Raw genomic sequence first — 17,910 nt, 5'->3', positions numbered from 1 at the left:
GGAAGCTGTTTTCCACAGGCTTCTGGCAGTCCCAACAACTATGTGTGAGGTGAATCCCCACTCCTCCTTCTGCAAGGATATATCTCCACTCAGGACCTCATCCCTCTGGTCAGAGACTCTCACGCTATAGCCTGTATCCGAATCACTTGGAGGGCTTGTTAAAACAAATGTCTGGGCTCCACCCCCAGAGTTTCTGATTTAGTAAATCTAGGGTGACCATGAGACTTTACATATCTAACAAGTTCCCAGGTGATACTGATGCTTTTTTTTTTTTTTTTTTTTTTTGAGACAGAGTCTTACTTTGTTGCTCAGGCTAAAGTGAGTGCCGTGGCATCAGCCTAGCTCACAGCAACCTCAAACTCCTGGGCCCAAGCGATCCTCCTGCCTCAGCCTCCTGAGTAGCTGGGACTACAGGCCTGCGCCACTATGCCTGGCTAATTTTTTCTCTATATATTAGTTGGCCAATTACTTTCTTTTTATTTTTAGTAGAGACGGGATCTCGCTCTTGCTCAGGCTCGTTTTGAACCCCGGACCTCAAGGAATCTGCTTGCCTCGGCCTCCCAGAGTGCTAGGATTACAGGCGTGAGCCACCACGCCTGGCCACTGATGCTATTGGTGGTCCTAACCACTATGAACTAAAAGAGTCATTCAGCAGGTCTGGATGACTGTCCAAAGCCTGCACATTTCAAAGAAAGGGTTTGGTCTTGCCTGGCTCCCAGGAGATAACCCTAAGCCCTTGGAATATGCTGCCCAGTAAGAGTGTTTTTGCTTACCTGTGTGCCTTAGGCCATACCAGAGAGTCTATGCTAACAATGGGATTTATGGTGGAGGCCTTGGGCCATACAGTATCAGTTTAACTTCTAGAAGGGCTAGAAAGTAGGGCTAGAGAGTAAGTAACCAAGGTCAGCCAGATGGGTGGTCAGCCATGCCTATATGACCAATCCAGTGAGAACACTGGACACCAAGGCTCTGGTGAGCTTTTTTGGTTGGCAGTACTTCACATGTGTTGTCACACATCATAGAGAGAATTAAGTACTGTCTGCAAGACTCCACTGAGAGGACAGCTGGAAGTTGGCACCTGGTCTCTCCCGGACTCTGCCCCATGCACCTTTTTCTGCTGCTGTTTTACTCTGTATTCTTCCACTGTGATAAACTGTAACTACAAGTATAACAGCTTTGCCGAGTTCTGCGCATCCTTCTATTAATAGCAAATCATTGGACCTATAGGTGATCTTGGGGACCCCCAGTAACAGCCACACTTTGAAAACCACTGTTCTAGGCTATGGAATTAACCTCTTTAGGATTCCATTATGTTAGGCTTTGGAGAACCCTCACCAATACCTTATAACCTGGCCTGAGGGTCACCCTGATGGAGCATTTTGGCCTAAATACCACCCAAGCCCTGAATCTCCGTGGTCCAGGGTCCGGAGGCTATGGATTGCTTGGAGGCCTGGGTGTTGCTCTGCAGAATAACTCTGAACAACCTCCTGGGCCTCTGGGCTTTATTATCCCCACCTGTAAATGGGGGTTTGGAGCAATTCTGTTCTCCCTGGGTATGGCAGGGCCAATGGAGAGTATGTACGGGTGTCAGCAGGGGCAGTTTATTTTGCCTAGTGGCCCCACTTCCAAAGCCTAGGTCTGGTCGTTACAGCTCCACTCACCTGAGCCGGGGAACCATGGTGCTGGGACCCACAGGCTTCGGTAGATCCAGCTACTCCCTCCTGCCCGTCCTGGAACCACCTTCAGGGCCGCAGCCCACATTTTACAGTACTTGGGCCCTCCCTGCCCCATCATGCCCTGGCTTGAGATCAGGGTCTCGAGCCAACACAGGGAGGGAGGCCCCTTAGTGCCCGCTGGTTATGTGGCTTTATTCACAGACTCAGCACTTGCTGAGGATGGAAGGAAAGAACATCTGGGGCCAGGCTGGGCCTGGAGGTCAGGGTGGCTGGGAGGCCATGCATGGATTGGACTGGGGAGCTCACAGGAGAGAAACTGCTGGCTGGGCCAGGCCTGTGTAGGGCAGGGCTGGAGGCAGGCAGCATGCGGGAGGCCTGGCTAGGTCTGCAGGGAGCAGATCCATCCAGGGGGCGGCTGTGAGCCAGGAGGGAGGGACTGAGGCTTTTCTGGGGCAGGGGGCAGGGGTGTGGGGCTGGATAGCAGGCACCCCTTCCCCCTGAACCCAGGGAAATGACATAGTTGGGACACCTGGCACCTGGTCCTGCTGCTGCCTTGGGACTAGATGTGTGACTAGCCAAGCTGATCCCCTCTGGTGTTATTGCCCTGTTGATGCTTGGACATTTGCCTTGGGGTGACCCACACAGGGATGTTCTGAGGACATTTGTAAGGAGGCTGGACAATCCTGGGGAGTGTGCCTAGGGCCCAGCTGGGCGGGCTCTGCCTATGGAGGGAGAGGATCCCCAGCTCCCTGTGAGCCAAGCTTTTCTTTCTCAATGGTTGGTGTCAGTTCTGGGCTGTGGCCCCCAGAGGGCGCCATCTGAGATCGCAATCTGGGCCGCCACTGGGCCAAGAAGACTAATGTTAATCCTTCTTTCTCCTGTCCCGCCCTGCTGGCTCCTGACTTCCTGCCTAAACGCAAACAAGGAGTCCAAAGCCCGGATCCTCCTCCCGGGCCTTCTTCCTGGTGAAGAGCCCATTCCCACCCAGCAGGGAACAGAAAAACCAGTTCCCCGGGTTTCACTCCCTGCCTGGGAATAGCAAAGTTTGGAAAGTTGGCAGGGTCTCTCTGGGCTGTCCAGGAAGGTGACCTAGGGGCCTGGGAAGCCGGGTGAGGCCTGTGCAGGGCCCTAGGGCTGAGGATGCAGCCTCTGCCCGCTTTCCACCGGCCTTTCCCGGGGACTGGGGTGCAGGGGTGCAGGAGAGGGGCCATCAGCACTGGCGGGAGGGGGTGCGGTGAACAGAGCCAGGGCGCTTTGGGATCTTGCGCCAGCGTCTTTTGTCCCAGCGGCAGAGCAGCAGCAGGCGGAAGGTGTCCCGGAAGGCTTTGTTGCAGAGTGCGTAGCACATGGGGTTGATGGTGCTGTTGACGTAGCACAGCCAGTAGCCCAGCTCCCACAGGGTCTCGGGAACACAGTCCTTGCAGAAGGTGGACACCAGCACCATGATGTTATACGGTGTCCAGGTGAGGATGAAGGCCAGCAGGATGGCACTCAGGGTCCGAGCCGCCTTCTTCTCCTTGACCAGTGAGAAGGTCTTCCGCTTGGCCAGCTGCTCCTTCCCGCGGGGCTTCTGGCTCTTGCCCGCTCGATCACGCCCTTTCCTGGTCGGCCGCTTGACTGTATTCGGGGAGCTCCGGGGGGGTTGCTTGGTGGGGGCCTGTGCCTCGGGGTCCACCATGGGCATCTTGATCACCACTTCAGAGCCGGGCTCCTCACCCTCTGAGGATGTGAGGGACTCCATGGAGCCTTCATCCTCTTCCTCTTCCTCTTTCCAGCTGTAGGCCTGCAGCAGCCGAGGGGCCCGGCAACAGCGACAGCAGCGGCCTGGAGGAGTCTCTGGTGATCCGTCAGCCCCTGGCTGAGACCTCTCTGAGCTGCTGCTGCTGCCGCCCCCTTTGCCTGGTGTCTCCGAGCCCTGAAGGGCTGCCAGCTCCCGTGCCCGGTTCTCCGTCTCCCGGTAGATGCGCCAGTAGAGCGTGCACATGACTGTGACAGGGAGGTAGAAGGCGGCCATGGCTGTGCCAAAGGTGATGATGGGCTGGGAGAGGAACTGGATGTAGCACTGCCCGGCCAGCACTGTCCGCTCCCCTACCAGGTACTGCCAGAAGAGGATGGCTGGGGCCCAGAGGACGAAGGAAACCAGCCAGGCCAGGCCGATCATCAGCGCTGCCCGGCGGGGTGTGCGCTTGGCGCGGTAGCTCAGTGGCCGGGTCACGGAGAAGTAGCGGTCAAAGCTGATGAGCAGCAGATTCATGACAGAGGCATTGCTGGCCACATAGTCCAGGGCCAGCCAGAGGTCGCAAGCCAGCGTGCCCAGAGCCCAGTGGCCCATGAGCAGGTAGGTGGTGTACAGGTTCATGGAGAAGGTGCCGATGATGAGGTCAGCGCAGGCCAGGCTCAGCAGGAAGTAGTTATTGACTGTCTTGAGCTCCGTGTTGACCTTGAAGGAGATGAGTACCAGCAGGTTGCCTGTCACTGTGGCCAGAGAGAGGAGGCCTGTGGTGATCCCAATGAAGGCCACTTGCCAGGGTCCCTTTCCTGGTGCCAGGACGGTGATGTTGGGGCTGACGGCAGGTGGGGCCGAGGTGTTCATGGTGGCCAGATGGGGCTCGGGTGGGCAGCCCCTTCCTCCAGTCACGCTACAGGGCTTCCTCAGAGGAAGGTCATCACCTGAAGAGAAAGGACATGGGCTTTGGTTGGGCCACTGGACATCTCTGGCAACCCTGAGAGGGAGGTGCTGAGGACACAGCCCCTGCCCTCCCTTACTGGCGCTCACACAGGGCCACTTACAGAGCTCCTTCCCAGCCTCGAGAGGATTTGCCAGCGGCATGGAGAGGGTTTGGAATCCAGGGATCTGAGCCCTATTCCAGCTTCTCCATTCAGACTCGGAGTCTCAATTTTCTCATTGGGAAATTACTACTAATTCCTGCCTTGCTTAACTCATGTGGCAGGAGTTGGGAGGAGACTCACTTTGTGTACAGTCCTGCCAAATTCTCAAAGCATTTCACTCAACTTTATTAAAGTGCTCATTTACTGAGTAGTCACTACATGCCAGACACAGTGCTAAGCCCTTAATTGAGTTATCGAATTTAGCCGTGGTACATCTCTAGAAGGAAGGTCTCTCGTTACGGCTTACTGAGACGATGGCTCTGAGCAGCTATAAGGCCTGGCTATGGTGACATGGGTGGTGAGTACAATTAGAAGCCACTTCTCACTCTCACTGGGTATGTGGCGCTCCAGTGGGATTCCTCCATCTCACAAGGAGAGATGGGAAGAAGGGGAGGGCTCAGAGAGGATGAGGGGAAAGAGATGAGAGCAGAGGGGCACCGTGCATGTGTGTGTGTGTTTATGTTTATGTCTGTACATTTTTCTGTGCATGTGGGTTTACATACACACATGAGGAAGGTGGTGTTTGGGGTTGAACTGGACCCTCTAAGAGGATAGCAGGGAAAGTTGTGCTGGGCCTGGCCACCCGCTTGGTGGTAGGAAGGTCTGGGGTAAAAGCAGGCAGCAGGGATGAGGGCTCCAGCTCCCAGCTAAGTAGGGGTCTGGCCCCAGATGGGGCGTGGGAAGCCTCCCTCCCTCTCCCCACTCTGTTCCTGGGCCCCAGCTGAGTATCGGGAAGCAAAGGGAACGGGAAGATCCTCCAGACTTTTCTTGGATCTGGAATCTGGCCCGGGCACTAGGGCTGGGTGAAGAGAAAGGCAGGCCAGGACCCTTAACAGCCTCCCAGCTGGACAGGAGGCCCCCACAACCAAGGTGAAGCCACAGCAAAGGGTGAAGGTCCAGACCAGCTTAGCTATGGCCTTATTGCCTTGTAATTTGGTGGGTCCCTTCCTGTTCTGGGCCTCAGGCACTCATCTGTCCACTGAAAATATTGAGGGTCCCCCCAGCTCACAGCTATGGCCTTCGGGGGCTGTATTGTTGGGAAGATTTCAAGGGACAGATGTTCAGCAAGGGCCCACCAACCTCCGGTGTTCCTTGGGCACCAGGCCCGTGACAGACTGAAGTGCTGTCCCTGTGATAGGTGGCCTGGGTGGGTGGTGTGCGGCTGAGGCCATCCCCACGGTCCACGGCAAACTGTCAGTGTGTAAGAGCAGCTCTCAGCATGGCGAGTTCAGCGTGGGACAGAATGAGCAGGAAAGACTGTGGCTGTCAGTGTATCTGGGACAGTTTGCACGTGAGGGCGCATGTGTAACATCACAGTTAAGGAACCTGGACTCTGGAGCCAGACTGTCTGGATTTGAATCCAGGCAATGCCATTTACTGGGTGTGTGAGTGTGTGAATATTACTGGTGACATAACTTCTTTATGGCTTGGTTTCCTCAACTGAAAAATGGGGATAATACCTATTAGCTACTACTAGCTAATACCTCCAGGAATTGTGAGGATTAAACGAGGCAATGCATGTAGAGGGCCTGAACGGCCCCCGGCACGTGCAAGCACTGGGTCCTTATTAACACTCAGTATGTGTAGCAATGAGGGCTCCTTCCTGTGTAGGAATGTCTACTTCTTTGATTAAAAATCTCTGATATTGGCCAGCTGTGGTGGCTCACACCTGTAATGCTAGCACTCTGGGAGGCCGAGGTGGGAGGATCACTTAAGGTCAGGAATTCAAGACCAGCCTGAGCAAGACTAAGACCCCATCTCTACTGAAAATAAAATAAAAGAAATTAGCTGGACAGCTAAAAACAAAATTTATCTGAGTATGGTGGCACATGCCTGTAGTCCCAGCTACTCGGGAGGCTGAGGCAGGAGAATCACTTGAGCCCAGGAGTTTGAGGTTGCTGTGAGCTAGGCTGATGCCATGGCACTCTAGCCTGGGCAACAGACTGAGACTCTGTATCAAAAAAACAAACAAACAGGCTGGGCACGGTGGCTCATGCCTGTAATCCTAGCACTCTGCGAGGCCCAGGCAGGAGGATCGCTCAAGGTCAGGAGTTCAAAACCAGCCTGAGCAAGAATGAGACCCCATCTCTATTAAAAATAGCAAGAAATTAATTGGACAACTAAAAAAATATATATAGAAAAAATGGGCTGGACATGGTGGTGCATGCCTGTAGTCAGTCCCAGCTACTTGGGAGGCTGAGGCAGAAGGATTGTTTGAGCCCAGGAGTTTGAGGTTGCTGTGAGCTAGGCTGACGACATGGTACTCTACTCTGGGCAAAGAGTGAGACTCTGTCTCAAAACAAACAAACAAACAAACAAACAAACAAACAAACAAAAAATTTGTAATACTGCAATAGCAACTAATAATAATAATGCTCATTGCTGTTAGTGCTCCCTGAGTGCTAGTCATTGCTAAAGGGCTTATATGCATAATCTCATATTTAATCTTAACTGGAACCTTCGACCTAGGTATTGCTATTGTCTCCATTCTATAGCTGAGGAATTTGAGGCTGAGAAAAGCAAGAGAATTTGCACAAGATCACACAACCAGGATTTGAGCCCAGGCAGTTTGTTCCAATGAAACTTCATTTATAAAAACTGAAGGTGAGCCCCAGGGCCGTAGTTTGCCAATTTGAATTTTAAGACTATTACTTTAAAATATGATTTGTCTTTTTTCTTTCAAGGCAAGTATGAAATGAAGTGTATTGAGGAAGGACAAGATAGATTTACAGAGCAAGAGCAAGAGCAAGAGCAAGATCAAGACTAAGAGAAAGATATGTTCACCACAGAGCAGCAAACAGACCCCTCTGTCGTGACAAAAGGGCTGTGATTTGTCTCGATCACTGAGTTTTATTGTACCTGTGAGGCTGCTGGTGGATACCACACTTGAGTTTGCCCGATACAACTCTTGTCACTTTGATTTTCTGAAATGAGTGCTGTTTAATGCCCATTGCACAAAGGGAGCAACTGAGGCGCAGAGAAAATGGGGTAGAAAGGATCATTAGCTCAAGGTCCCCTGGCTCCTTGACTGGGTGCTGCCCCCCATGTCACACCCGCCAGGTAGCCTGGAGCAGCTCTGTAGCGCTGGCCTGGGCAAAGACCTGCAGAGGCTCAGACCAGAGGAGCTTGCCGGCCTGAGCACTGCACCCTGCCCAGCTGCAGGCGCCTCTCATCAGCGTGAGCAGATTTCAAAGCTTAGCCCCTTGTCCCACAGCAGCTAGGACTAGGGTAAGGCAAGTCAGGCACTTGCTTCAGGTGCAAAATTTAAGGGGTGCCTCAAAACTCAGTAATTAAGAAAATATTTTCATGCAATATTTATAAGAATGGCAATTAATGCAAAAAAGTCCATGATGAACATGTTAAACAAAGACAGGATCCAGCCCTGCACTTGCACAACAGCCCCCTATCACTTGCCTCACTCTGATCCTGGCCCTGGTTCTAATAAAACTTTATTTGCAAAAACAGATGGCCAAGGCCGGGCGCTGTGGCTCACGCCTGTAATCCTAGCTCTTGGGAGGCCGAGGCGGGCGGATTGCTCAAGGTCAGGAGTTCAAAACCAGCCTGAGCAAGAGCGAGACCCCGTCTCTACTATAAATAGAAAGAAATTAATTGGCCAACTGATATATATATATATAAAAAAAATTAGCCGGGCATGGTGGCGCATGCCTGTAGTCCCAGCTACTCGGGAGGCTGAGGCAGAAGGATCACTCGAGCCCAGGAGTTTGAGGTTGCTGTGAGCTAGGCTGACGCCACGGCACTCACTCTAGCCTGGACAACAAAGTGAGACTCTGTCTCAAAAAAAAAAAAAAAAAAAAAAACAGATGGCCAGTCTATGGGCTATAATTTGCTATTTGATTTTTTAAAATATTACATTACGATATTATCTTGATTAGTGAGCCTTTTTGTCCCCCCTCCTACCCCCCCTTTTAAATTTTGCTCTGAGGCGAGTGCCTCACTTGACTCACCCTAGTCCTGGCATTGTGGATCCCAGCCTTGGGTTTGAAGCTCAGCACTGTCCCTTTCTAGCTGTGTGACCATCAGCAATCACTCCACTTTCATTCCCCTGCTACCCTCATTCCCCAGCTGAGGGGGATAATAGCGTTCAAAGCTCCTAGCACTGAAACAGACACTCTACTAAAGGCCTTTGTTGTTATTCCCAATTCCTTCTCCTGATCCACTGCCCAGACCCTTCCTAGCAAGCCCCTTCCCCTCCAGACCCCAGGCACAGCCCCTCTCTGGTTTCCAGTTTGCTCATCGGTAGTGAAGGAGTTGGACCAGTCTGGCGAAGGGGGGCAGATTTTATGGGGTCCTGAAACCCACATCTCAAGATGCTAAACAGGAAGGAGCCAAGTCCCTGGAGTAAGACTGAGGACTCACTTAGGTTGTCCCACTTAGGACTGCAATGGCATCAACTCGGAATGGGAACATGGTGACCTCTGCCCATTACAAGGCTTCCTATAACTTTGGTGAATTTTAAATAAGCTTCAGAACAGGGGGAAGTGTAAGAAGCAACCCAAGGGGTCCTTGGAGGTGAAAAAGCTGGCAGTCCCTTCCCTCGATGTCTGGAAGTCCCTTCCAAGTCTCCTACTTAAATAGTCATACTGATGACCACCATAATTAATACCTCCTGCATGCTGGGTACCTGATGTATGATATCATTTCCCTTAATCTAATAGGACACCCCAATGGGCGTTTCTATCTCTATTTTATAGGTGAGGACAATGAGGCTCAGGGGGCTAGGTGGCTTTCTGATGGTCCCACAGAGGTGGTGGAGTTGGGATCCTGACTTGGACCTGTGGGCAACTCCGCTCTGCCCCACCTGTGTGCTGTGAGGGCTAAGGCCCAGGCGGCTGCGGGGATGGAGAGGGGCAGCGGTTCTGGGCAAGTGGAGCCTGATTCTTGCCTCCCACTGCTGAACCCTCTTCCCCTGTGATTCAGCCTAAGAACAGACTAGTCAATGAAGGGCTTTTCTCCACAATCAGAAGCAGGGGTTCCCCCACCCCAAATCCTTTCTTGGACAGTGAAAGAACTCAGGAGAAGGTTTCTGGAGCCGTGCTCTAGTCCCTGTGGTGTGACCCTGTCCAAGTCTCCTTAATTCTCGACTGGGGGCAATCCTCTACCTGTTTAAGGCCACAGGACAGGCAAGGTGGTGGTTGGGGAAGAACCTGGTTTCCTGCGATGGGAAGGTTCCCCTGGGGAGACCGGCCCTGGGCTGAGAGTTAGGGTACCAAGGCTCAGTGGTGGCTCCACAATTTCTACACAGGAGGGGCTGAGGGTCAGTCATCTGCTTGAAAGGGGGACCTGAAGCTGAATTTGCAGAGCACATTCTGGGAAGCCATCCATGGGGTTGAGGACGCGTCAATGGGGATTGCGGCGGGTGGGAGGAAGACTCCCCAGGGCAGCCCTTGCCACCACGTCTGCCTGGCTGCAAGCTCTTGCCTTGCTGTGTGACCTTGGGCAAGTCACTATCCTGACCTGGTTACCCTTCTGTGGGATGGCAGTGAACTCCTAAGATGAATATTTGTGAGTGAGGGCGTGTGCATTGCTGAGTGAAGCTGGGAATGGTGGGGTGAGTCCAAGCTTTGTGGGGATGGGTTGGGACCCATCCTCAGAGGGTGTCATGTCTGGGGTATAGGAAGGTAGCAACGAAGTGGAGAGGTGGTTTCTGCCCAGGACTGTAGCCCCCTGATGAAAGCTGTTGGGAGCCTTTAATAATACTACTAATGTTACCATAGCAACTGACACTAACTACTTACTATATACCCTACATGGCCCTAAGTATTATATACCTGATCTAATTTACCTGTTACAACCCTTGTGAAGTAGGTTCCGCCTTTTGCAAAAGGCCTAAACTGAGGCTTCAAGACTCCAAGGACCTCACAGCTCACTGGCGATGCAACCAGGATTTGGAGCAGGTGGTCTGCCTCAGAGACCAGCTGCTCTGGAGGGGATGGAGGGCTCTTGCCTCCTTGCCCACCTCCACTAGCTTGGCCAAGCCCTAGTGTGAATCAGTCAACAGTGAGGAATCGGTCCTTCCTTCAGAATCTGGCCCGTGTGTGTGTGTGTGTGTGTGTGTGTCTGTCTGTCTGTCTGTCTGTCTATCATCTATCTGGGTGATATATGGTGACAGCGCTGAGGGGAGGTGGAGGTCCAGCCTGAGCTCTTTGAGAGGCAGGGTAGGGGCTGTGTCTGCCTAACTCACTGTTTTATCCCAGGGCTTGCACATAGTAGTTGCTCAATAAATATTTGTGGAATAAATACATGAATGTGTACTTGACTTCAGTCTGAGGATGAGCCTGCTGGGTCAGGACCGGCTCCAGAGCATGGGCCGGAGCCCCCTCTGCTCCCTCTAGCTCCCCCATCTGCCAGGACCCTGCTCCCTTGAGTGAGGCCCTGTCTGGCTTGAGAGCATGGGAGAAAAACAGCATCCTCATCTGTAAAATGGAGCAAGGAAGCCCTGCCTCACCCAGCTGCAGGGAAGCTAAGTGAGGTGATAGGACAGGCATGGAGGTGTGATGGTGTCTGTCACTGTGGGTGGGGCAGGGGAAAATGTTGGCCTGAGCTCAAAGGGTTAAGGGATGAGGTCAGAGCCTCTAGTGCAGCAGGCCAGACTGTTGACTGCCAGCGCCCTGGACCAATCCCCAGGGGCTGGGGATCTGGCTGGTGAGAAGACTGCGGGGGAGGGGAGAGAGTCACTGGGGGAGGCAGGGGGAGAGAGCTGGAGAGAGGGAGAGGGGCTCCTGAACGCCAGGCTTTTCTGAACTTTATTGCTGGTCAAGGAGTGTACCAGGGGAAGCAGAAAATGAGGGCATGCTGGGGAAGAGATTTCGGAGGGAGGAGTGCAGCCATCTTGTGATTGTCTGGAAATAGGCGGAACCCTGCCTGGGAGATGGGACAATACTGGGGGGAGGGATGCGGAGGGGCCCATGGAGCTGGGCACCTGCAGCCTCACATAGGCAGTGAGTGGGTGCTCCTTCCAGCCAGGTCTACCCGATGGTCCCTTCTGTTGGGGCCTCAACCCAGAAGCCAGCGTGTCCAAGGCGGCTCTCTCGCCTGGGGTTAAGTTTTCTCCAAAGGTGGCTCTTGACCCATTAAAGGTGCCTGAAACTTCCACCCCATACCTGGCCTTGGGAATGAGGGAGTAAACAAATAGGATTTATCGCATTTTCAGGTGCAATAGTCACCACTGGGAGTGCCAATTAGCTGTGTGGAGGGCAGTAGCCATCAGTTAAATGCTACAGAAATGTACTGCTGAGCCAGAAGAGGAGCATCAGCCCTAGAACCACGGCCAAATCTGCTCACCTGGGTGGACCTTAACCAGTCACTGGCTTTAGCGGGATCATGCCGGAGCTGGCTGTTAGCAGGTTGGCTCTGGACCTCGCTCTGGCTCTGCCAGTGTGGCATCAGAGGTGCTGGGCCCCTCATCCCCCTCTCCGCATGGCCCCTGCTCCTTGCGCTCCCCTCCCCATTTCCTTTCTTCTCCCTCCCCCGTCCTTGTAGGCATCACCATGGCACCAGAGCAGAGCAGAAACCCAGCACAGTCACCCACCTCTCCCCGCCCGCCCGCTGGGAGCCCGAGCTCCTGCCTCACAGAGCTTGCTGCACCCCTGCTCCCCCACCCCACCTTCCTGCTCACGGAGGCGGCAGTGCAGTGTTGTGCTGAGGGTGAGAAGAAGGGGTTCAAACCCCAATGGACTCCTAAATATCCCTACCCTGACCATGAGCACATCCCTTTCCCAGCCTCAGTCCCTCCATCTGTACAATGGGAAGGTCCTTCCTAGGTCCTACATGACCTCTGCCTAGCCTCTTCTCCACACTGTGGACTCCTCGTTGCACTTAGGATCCAGCTCCCAGACTGCCAGCCACCAGCCACCAGCCGATCTTCTGCAGCCTATTTTACTACCTCCTCACTCTCATATCTCAGCAGCCATCCTGCTTGCCTAGTGGCCCAGGTCAGGGGGCAGAGAACTCTCATCTGACACCTCAGTGAGCAGCTGATTACCCAGGGACAGGAGACTGTCCGGGTGCTGGAGACTGCCTGACTCCTTCCGGCCAGTCGGGCAGGAGCCCCTGGGTCAGTCTGGGTGGAGCTGCAGGTGTGCTTTGCGGGAAGAGCTGAACCTCTCTCCATTGGCCCTGACCACCCCTCAGCTGCATGTGTCTGAATGACCTAATGAAAGCTGACTACCCCCGCCCCAGCTGCCAGCCCAGGAGCTGGCAGCTCTGCAAGAATCAGAGCTTCTGGCCCCCAGCCTACCTCCACATTGTGGAGTCCGAGGGCACGGGGTGGGCACCTGGCTTAGGTGCCCATTAGTGTCCATGCATTGCCTGGACATAGGACTAAGACCTGCCCTGTGGGAGCCCAAGATACTAGGGACATAGGGAGGGCCCTCTGGGCCCCTGCACATGTCAGAGCTATGTTTCCTGGCTGGCATGGCCATCCATGTGCCCATTTGTCCCCAGAGAGCCCTGGGGCTCTTTGCCTGGTCTCCCACTGGCTTCTGGCCCGACACCCACCTTGGCATCCAGCTTGTCCGTCTGGCCAGCAGCCTGGTTCAGTCCATCTTGGCGGGGCGGAGGTAGACGGGGTGGTGGGATTCAGGGTACCCTGAGGGAGGAGAGGAGGAGGTTCTTGGACTGGCACCCCAATTAAGGGGGGTCAACCTCCCACAGGATGCTGGTGGTGAGGGCTGCCTCCTGGCCTCCAGCCCTTCCCACTGTGCCTCCAGGATGCTGGGGGCTCTGCTTGCTACAAGACAGCCTAATCCCTTCTCAGCCCCAAGTCCAGTTTCCTGAGGGGGTCTCCATCTTCTCTGCCAGCGGAAGCCCAGAAAAACATCAGATGTATCCATTCAAAGCCAGGAGACAGGGTGTTTGGAGCAGTCAGTGTCCAATGCCACAGCAGCGCCTCCTTGCCCTCTGGACCCCTCCCTGACCTCCTCCTTTCTCTAGGGTCCATCCCCATTTCTGTCTTATCCTCCTCCCTGCCCTACCCACCACCCCACCAAAGACCCTGCTTCTCCTGCCCCCACCTAGTGCAGCCCCTCCCAAACCCTTCCAAATGTACTCACCAAGGGGCTGGAGAGGGGTCTGTAGGGTCCTTAGCCCCACTGCCTCCCGGGGGGCCGCCGGCGTCTCCAGGGACCCAAACACCTGGCTCCCGGGGGGAGCTGCGCCCTGTGCTGGCAACGGGAGAGGCACAGCCAGTGATTGGCATGTCCCACCCCCTGGCACGCCAGCCTTGGGGGGGGAGGGAGAAAGGGAAAGAGGGGGAGGGAGGAAAGGGAGGAAAGGAAGGGAGGGGGAGCTAGAGGGAAGCCTCAGGCAGCGTCTGGGGTTGGACTAGGTCCTGGAGCCGTGCACCCCTCCTCCGCCAGGGCACCCAGTTTGAGCCCCGGGAGGGAGGAGGCAGGACATGAGGCAGGCAAGCCCAGGAAGGCTAAAAGTCCAGGACGGGAGAGAAGGCGGATACAGGGAGACAAACACCCACACCCACTGCACACAGACCAGGCAGCACACACACCCCCTCACAAAGGCACACTCTGTTTCCTCGGGCTCCTTCCCCCACCCCACCTTCGAGCCCCCAGCCCGCGCGCACCATGCCCCAGCACACATGCCCTGGTACTCACATGCCTGCTTCCCTCGCACACATGCCCTCCCCCCGCACATGCCCACGCACCCACCCACCCAGCCACACACCCTGCTCTTCCTCCCTGCTGCGAGGGAGCTAGATTCCTTCTGTTTGGAAATGACACATTGGGCCTCACGTGAGAGGCTCCAACTTGGAACAGACCCAGAGGGCTGGCGCACCCGCCTGGGGGCGAGCGGACGGACGTGCCCGCGTGCTGGGCTGTGCGCTCTAGCGGCCGTCTGTGTGAGGGTAGATGGATGTCTGGTGTTGAGGATGAGCGGGGGGCCAGGTGCCTGTGCCACGCGTGGCTGAGTGCCCCGCATGTGTGTGTCCCTGCGGACTCATGCCGTCATGCAGCCTGTGTAAGTGCAGGTGCGACCCTGTCGGTTTGGAGGCAGGATGCATGTGCACGCGTGTGTCTGTATTCCGTGCGTGTCTGAGTGTTGTCCAACTGTGGAACTTGCTAATTCTGACAAGTGAGGCAGCCTCTACCTCCCTGCCTGCGCCACCTCCAGTTTCCACTTGGAAGACAGACAGACAGGCAGACAGACAGCTCTCCTCCCAGCTTGTCAAACTCTGTCTCCCCTGACTCCCACTCAGGGCGCACAGGTGCGTACCTGCGAGGCAACGAGCCCATCCTCCCCTCCTCCCTCAGTCTTACTGCTCGGCCAGCACCCCTCCCTCCAGGCCTGTTTGGATTTCTGTGTTGAGTTTCCTCAGCGACAGAGCCCCTGGGGGGCCTTTTGCCATAGAGACCTGGGTCCCGTCCTGCCTTCGTCTGACCCCAGCGACCTCCCCAGGAGCTGACCGTGCAGGAGAGTTGGGAGGCTGTCTGGACCACCGCGCTGGGGCTGCTGTGTTCTCTATGCCACTGGGCTGCGCTGAAGTCCTGGGATGAGAGGGGGGAAGGAATGTGATCCTCAATTATTCCCATTATGGAGGTGAGAAAACTGAAGAGCAGAGGTCTGACTAACACGCGCTGGGCAAGTGTTTGGACTGAGGCCCCTTAGCTCTAAGCCCAGGGCTCTGGAGTTTGGGGCAGGGTTGGGGCCTGCCCCGCTCTTCTCCCCTGCTCATTTCCCACCAACACCCTGCTCCCAACGCTGATGCCCAGGAGCCCAGTTGCCAAGGGAGCCAGTGGAGCAGAAACCGGAGTCCCTGGGACTTGGCCAGCAGCCATCAGTTGCCAGCGGTGGGCACACGTGGCAGGTAGAGGCGGGGGCATCTCTGCTTCTCAAAGCCATCTGGGGCTCAAGCAAGCACCCATTCACCTCCTTTCTGAAGTCAGCCAGACACTGCAGCTTGCAGAAGAATAACCTCCAATAAGCCCCCTCCCGCCCCGGGGTTACCCAGCAGGTCGAGGTCGGGCCAGAACTTGACCATTCCCCGCCCGTGGGCGCGGACTCGGGCTGCCCCCTGCTGGGCTGCCCTGGGCCTGCGGCTGCGGCTGCGGCTTGTGCCTGCGGAGGGGCTGCGTGTACTTGTGCGCGTACACGTGGCTGAGTGTGGGGGTGTTAGGCCTCCACGCTCAACATCCATTTCCGAGTCTGAATCAGGCTCCCTCTTTGCCCCCTCCCCCCAATCTCCTTGGCCTCCCTTTCTCTTCTCCCACCGCCTCTGCACACGTCCCTTTAGAAATAAAAACACTTATTTTGTGGGCGGGAGGGGAGGGTGTCCAGCTTTCCCTTGCCTCCTCTTCATTGCCCCCCTCTGCCCCACGCATCTTTAAGTCGGTGCAGCCGCGGAGGCACAGAGATGACGCCCCCCCCCCCCCACTGTATCACTCTTCTCGCTTCCCCGCCTAGACTTGGCTAGGTCCCCCTTACCAGATGGGGAAACTGAGGCAGGAGGGGAGAAGGGAGGTAGGGCCCAGAGAAGCGCTCCCGCCCGGCTCGCTCACCACCCCCGCACCCGCGCCGGATTTAGCCGCAGGGAGGCTGGGAACATTGTCTTTATTTTAAGCCAGCCGAGTGCGGCACGAACGCGGCTGCTCTCGACAAAGGGCTTCTTGGAGCCGCTGCAGGCGGCGCACGTGGGGGTCCGGCCCCGGCCTTGGGCGACCCCCTGCAGCCCTCAAGCGCCCAGGCCTGGCCCCCACCAGCTCTCCCCTATCTCAGGCTGGGTGGGGCATGGGCTGGCGCAGGACTCCAGGGTCTCGGCTAAACTGGTCTCTGCCAGATGCTATTTCTGGTCACCTGGCCGAAAATTCACATCCCCAGGCCGAGGCGAGGCGGGGTCACCCTTGCGTGGCTCAGCCCCAAGCTCAGCCCCCTCACTCTGGAGCAGGAGAGACTGCCCTGGGTGGGAACCCAGCTTGGCCTTTTGCTCGTGGACTGCCCTGGGCAAGTTAGGGCGCCTCTCTAGGTCTCAGTTTCTTCACGAGTGACCTGCGGGGTAGAAATACTTCCCCGATAGAATTGTTTGACGGGTTAGTTGGGCCTGTGTAGGTAAAACGTGGCACATGTGTCTGCAAAAAGTGAAAGCCATTATTGTTATTTATAACATGCATTGAGCACTTCGTGCCAGGCGCTGCTAATCACTCTACATTTATTAACTCATTTGCTTCTCACAACTCTATGCGGCAGGTTCTATTATTATTCCCATTTTACAGATGAGTAGATTTACGAGATTTACAAGATAAGTATATTTACAGGGATCCCTGGGGCTTCCTGGAGGGTGCACCCAGTGTGCCTGGAGCCACCCCGGGGCTGAGGACGGGGTAGGGGTGTCAGGCTGCAGTTCTAGGGACCGCAGGGACTGTGGGACAGCATTTTTAAAGGCCTGGGTCTGGCGGAGAGCGGGCGGGGGAAAGAAGTGAGCGGGCTCCGGGAGAGCGCTCTTAGGTGCACTGCGGCCCCTCTCTGCTTCGATCCTCACCCTTGGTTTGAATCCGTGTCGGAAACTTAAACCCTGCTAAATTTGCCACTTCACAGTGCTGCTTCCACTGTCCTGGGGGGAGGAGGCCAGAGTGGGCGATCTCTCATTCTCGCCCCACCAGGCCTTGGGAGCCAAGCTGGGGGGTTCTCAGTGCACTCGGGAAGAGGCATGGGGAGTGGTCTCACCGCTGTGGGAGGCAGCCTCCATTCTGAGCCCGGGAGGCAGGCAGCGGGTGGGCCTAAGGGCGCCTGTCTCACTCTCCCACCCACTGTCCCTGACCTCCGCCCTCCTCCCTGGCCTCCTCCCGCCAGTCCTCCAGGAGAGGCTAATTCCTAGATTTAAAAGGAGAAACTGAAATCCAGGGCGGGGCTGGGATAGAACGGGCGCAGCAAGGGTCCCCAGGGCCGCTGCCGCCCCACAGCCCGGGCCGTGGCCGCCACAACAAAGGCATCCTATTGCGACAGGAAATTGGGGTTTTCCGAGTCTGGCTCCGAAGCTGAGGCCGCGCAGCCATAATCCCTCTTCACGTCCCGGGCGTTCTACCTCCCCGACCGGGTTATGCGCTAGGCTCCTGGGAGCAGGGGGAGCGCCGGGCAGCCACCTCACTCCCATCCCGGAAGCCTCGAGGTCAGTTCCCGAAGAAAAGATAGGTTTGGAGCGGTCCGGAGCGCGCCGCCTGGTGTGTTTTCCCGGCGCGGCCTGGGTCCTAGGCGGAGCGCTCCCGGGTCGTCACAGCTCGACTGGCGACTCGCTGAGTTAACGCAGAGCCCGGGGTCGGGCCGGGGTAGCGAGTGCTGGGAACCGAAGACGCATCCTGGAGTTTCGGACTCCCCGTCG

General features: G+C 55.9%; 1 protein-coding gene across 1 annotated transcript; it reads right to left on the bottom strand.

The window, feature by feature from the left end:
- Nucleotides 1–411: 411 nt before the first annotated feature.
- CHRM1 (cholinergic receptor muscarinic 1) lies at nt 412–13,168 on the bottom strand. Its single transcript, XM_012778185.2, has 2 exons — nt 13,083–13,168; nt 412–4,346 (listed from the first exon to the last, which is right to left on the bottom strand). The coding sequence occupies exon 2, from the start codon at nt 4,267–4,269 to the stop codon at nt 2,887–2,889; it is 1,383 nt and encodes a 460-aa protein (XP_012633639.1). The 5' UTR covers nt 4,270–4,346; nt 13,083–13,168; the 3' UTR covers nt 412–2,886.
- Nucleotides 13,169–17,910: the final 4,742 nt, after the last annotated feature.

Source organism: Microcebus murinus, chromosome 4 (genome assembly GCF_040939455.1).
Source record: "Microcebus murinus isolate Inina chromosome 4, M.murinus_Inina_mat1.0, whole genome shotgun sequence".
NCBI lineage: Eukaryota > Metazoa > Chordata > Mammalia > Primates > Cheirogaleidae > Microcebus > Microcebus murinus.
The sequence above is the reverse complement of the archived record's forward strand: the minus strand, read 5'-3'. Positions and strand labels throughout refer to the sequence as shown.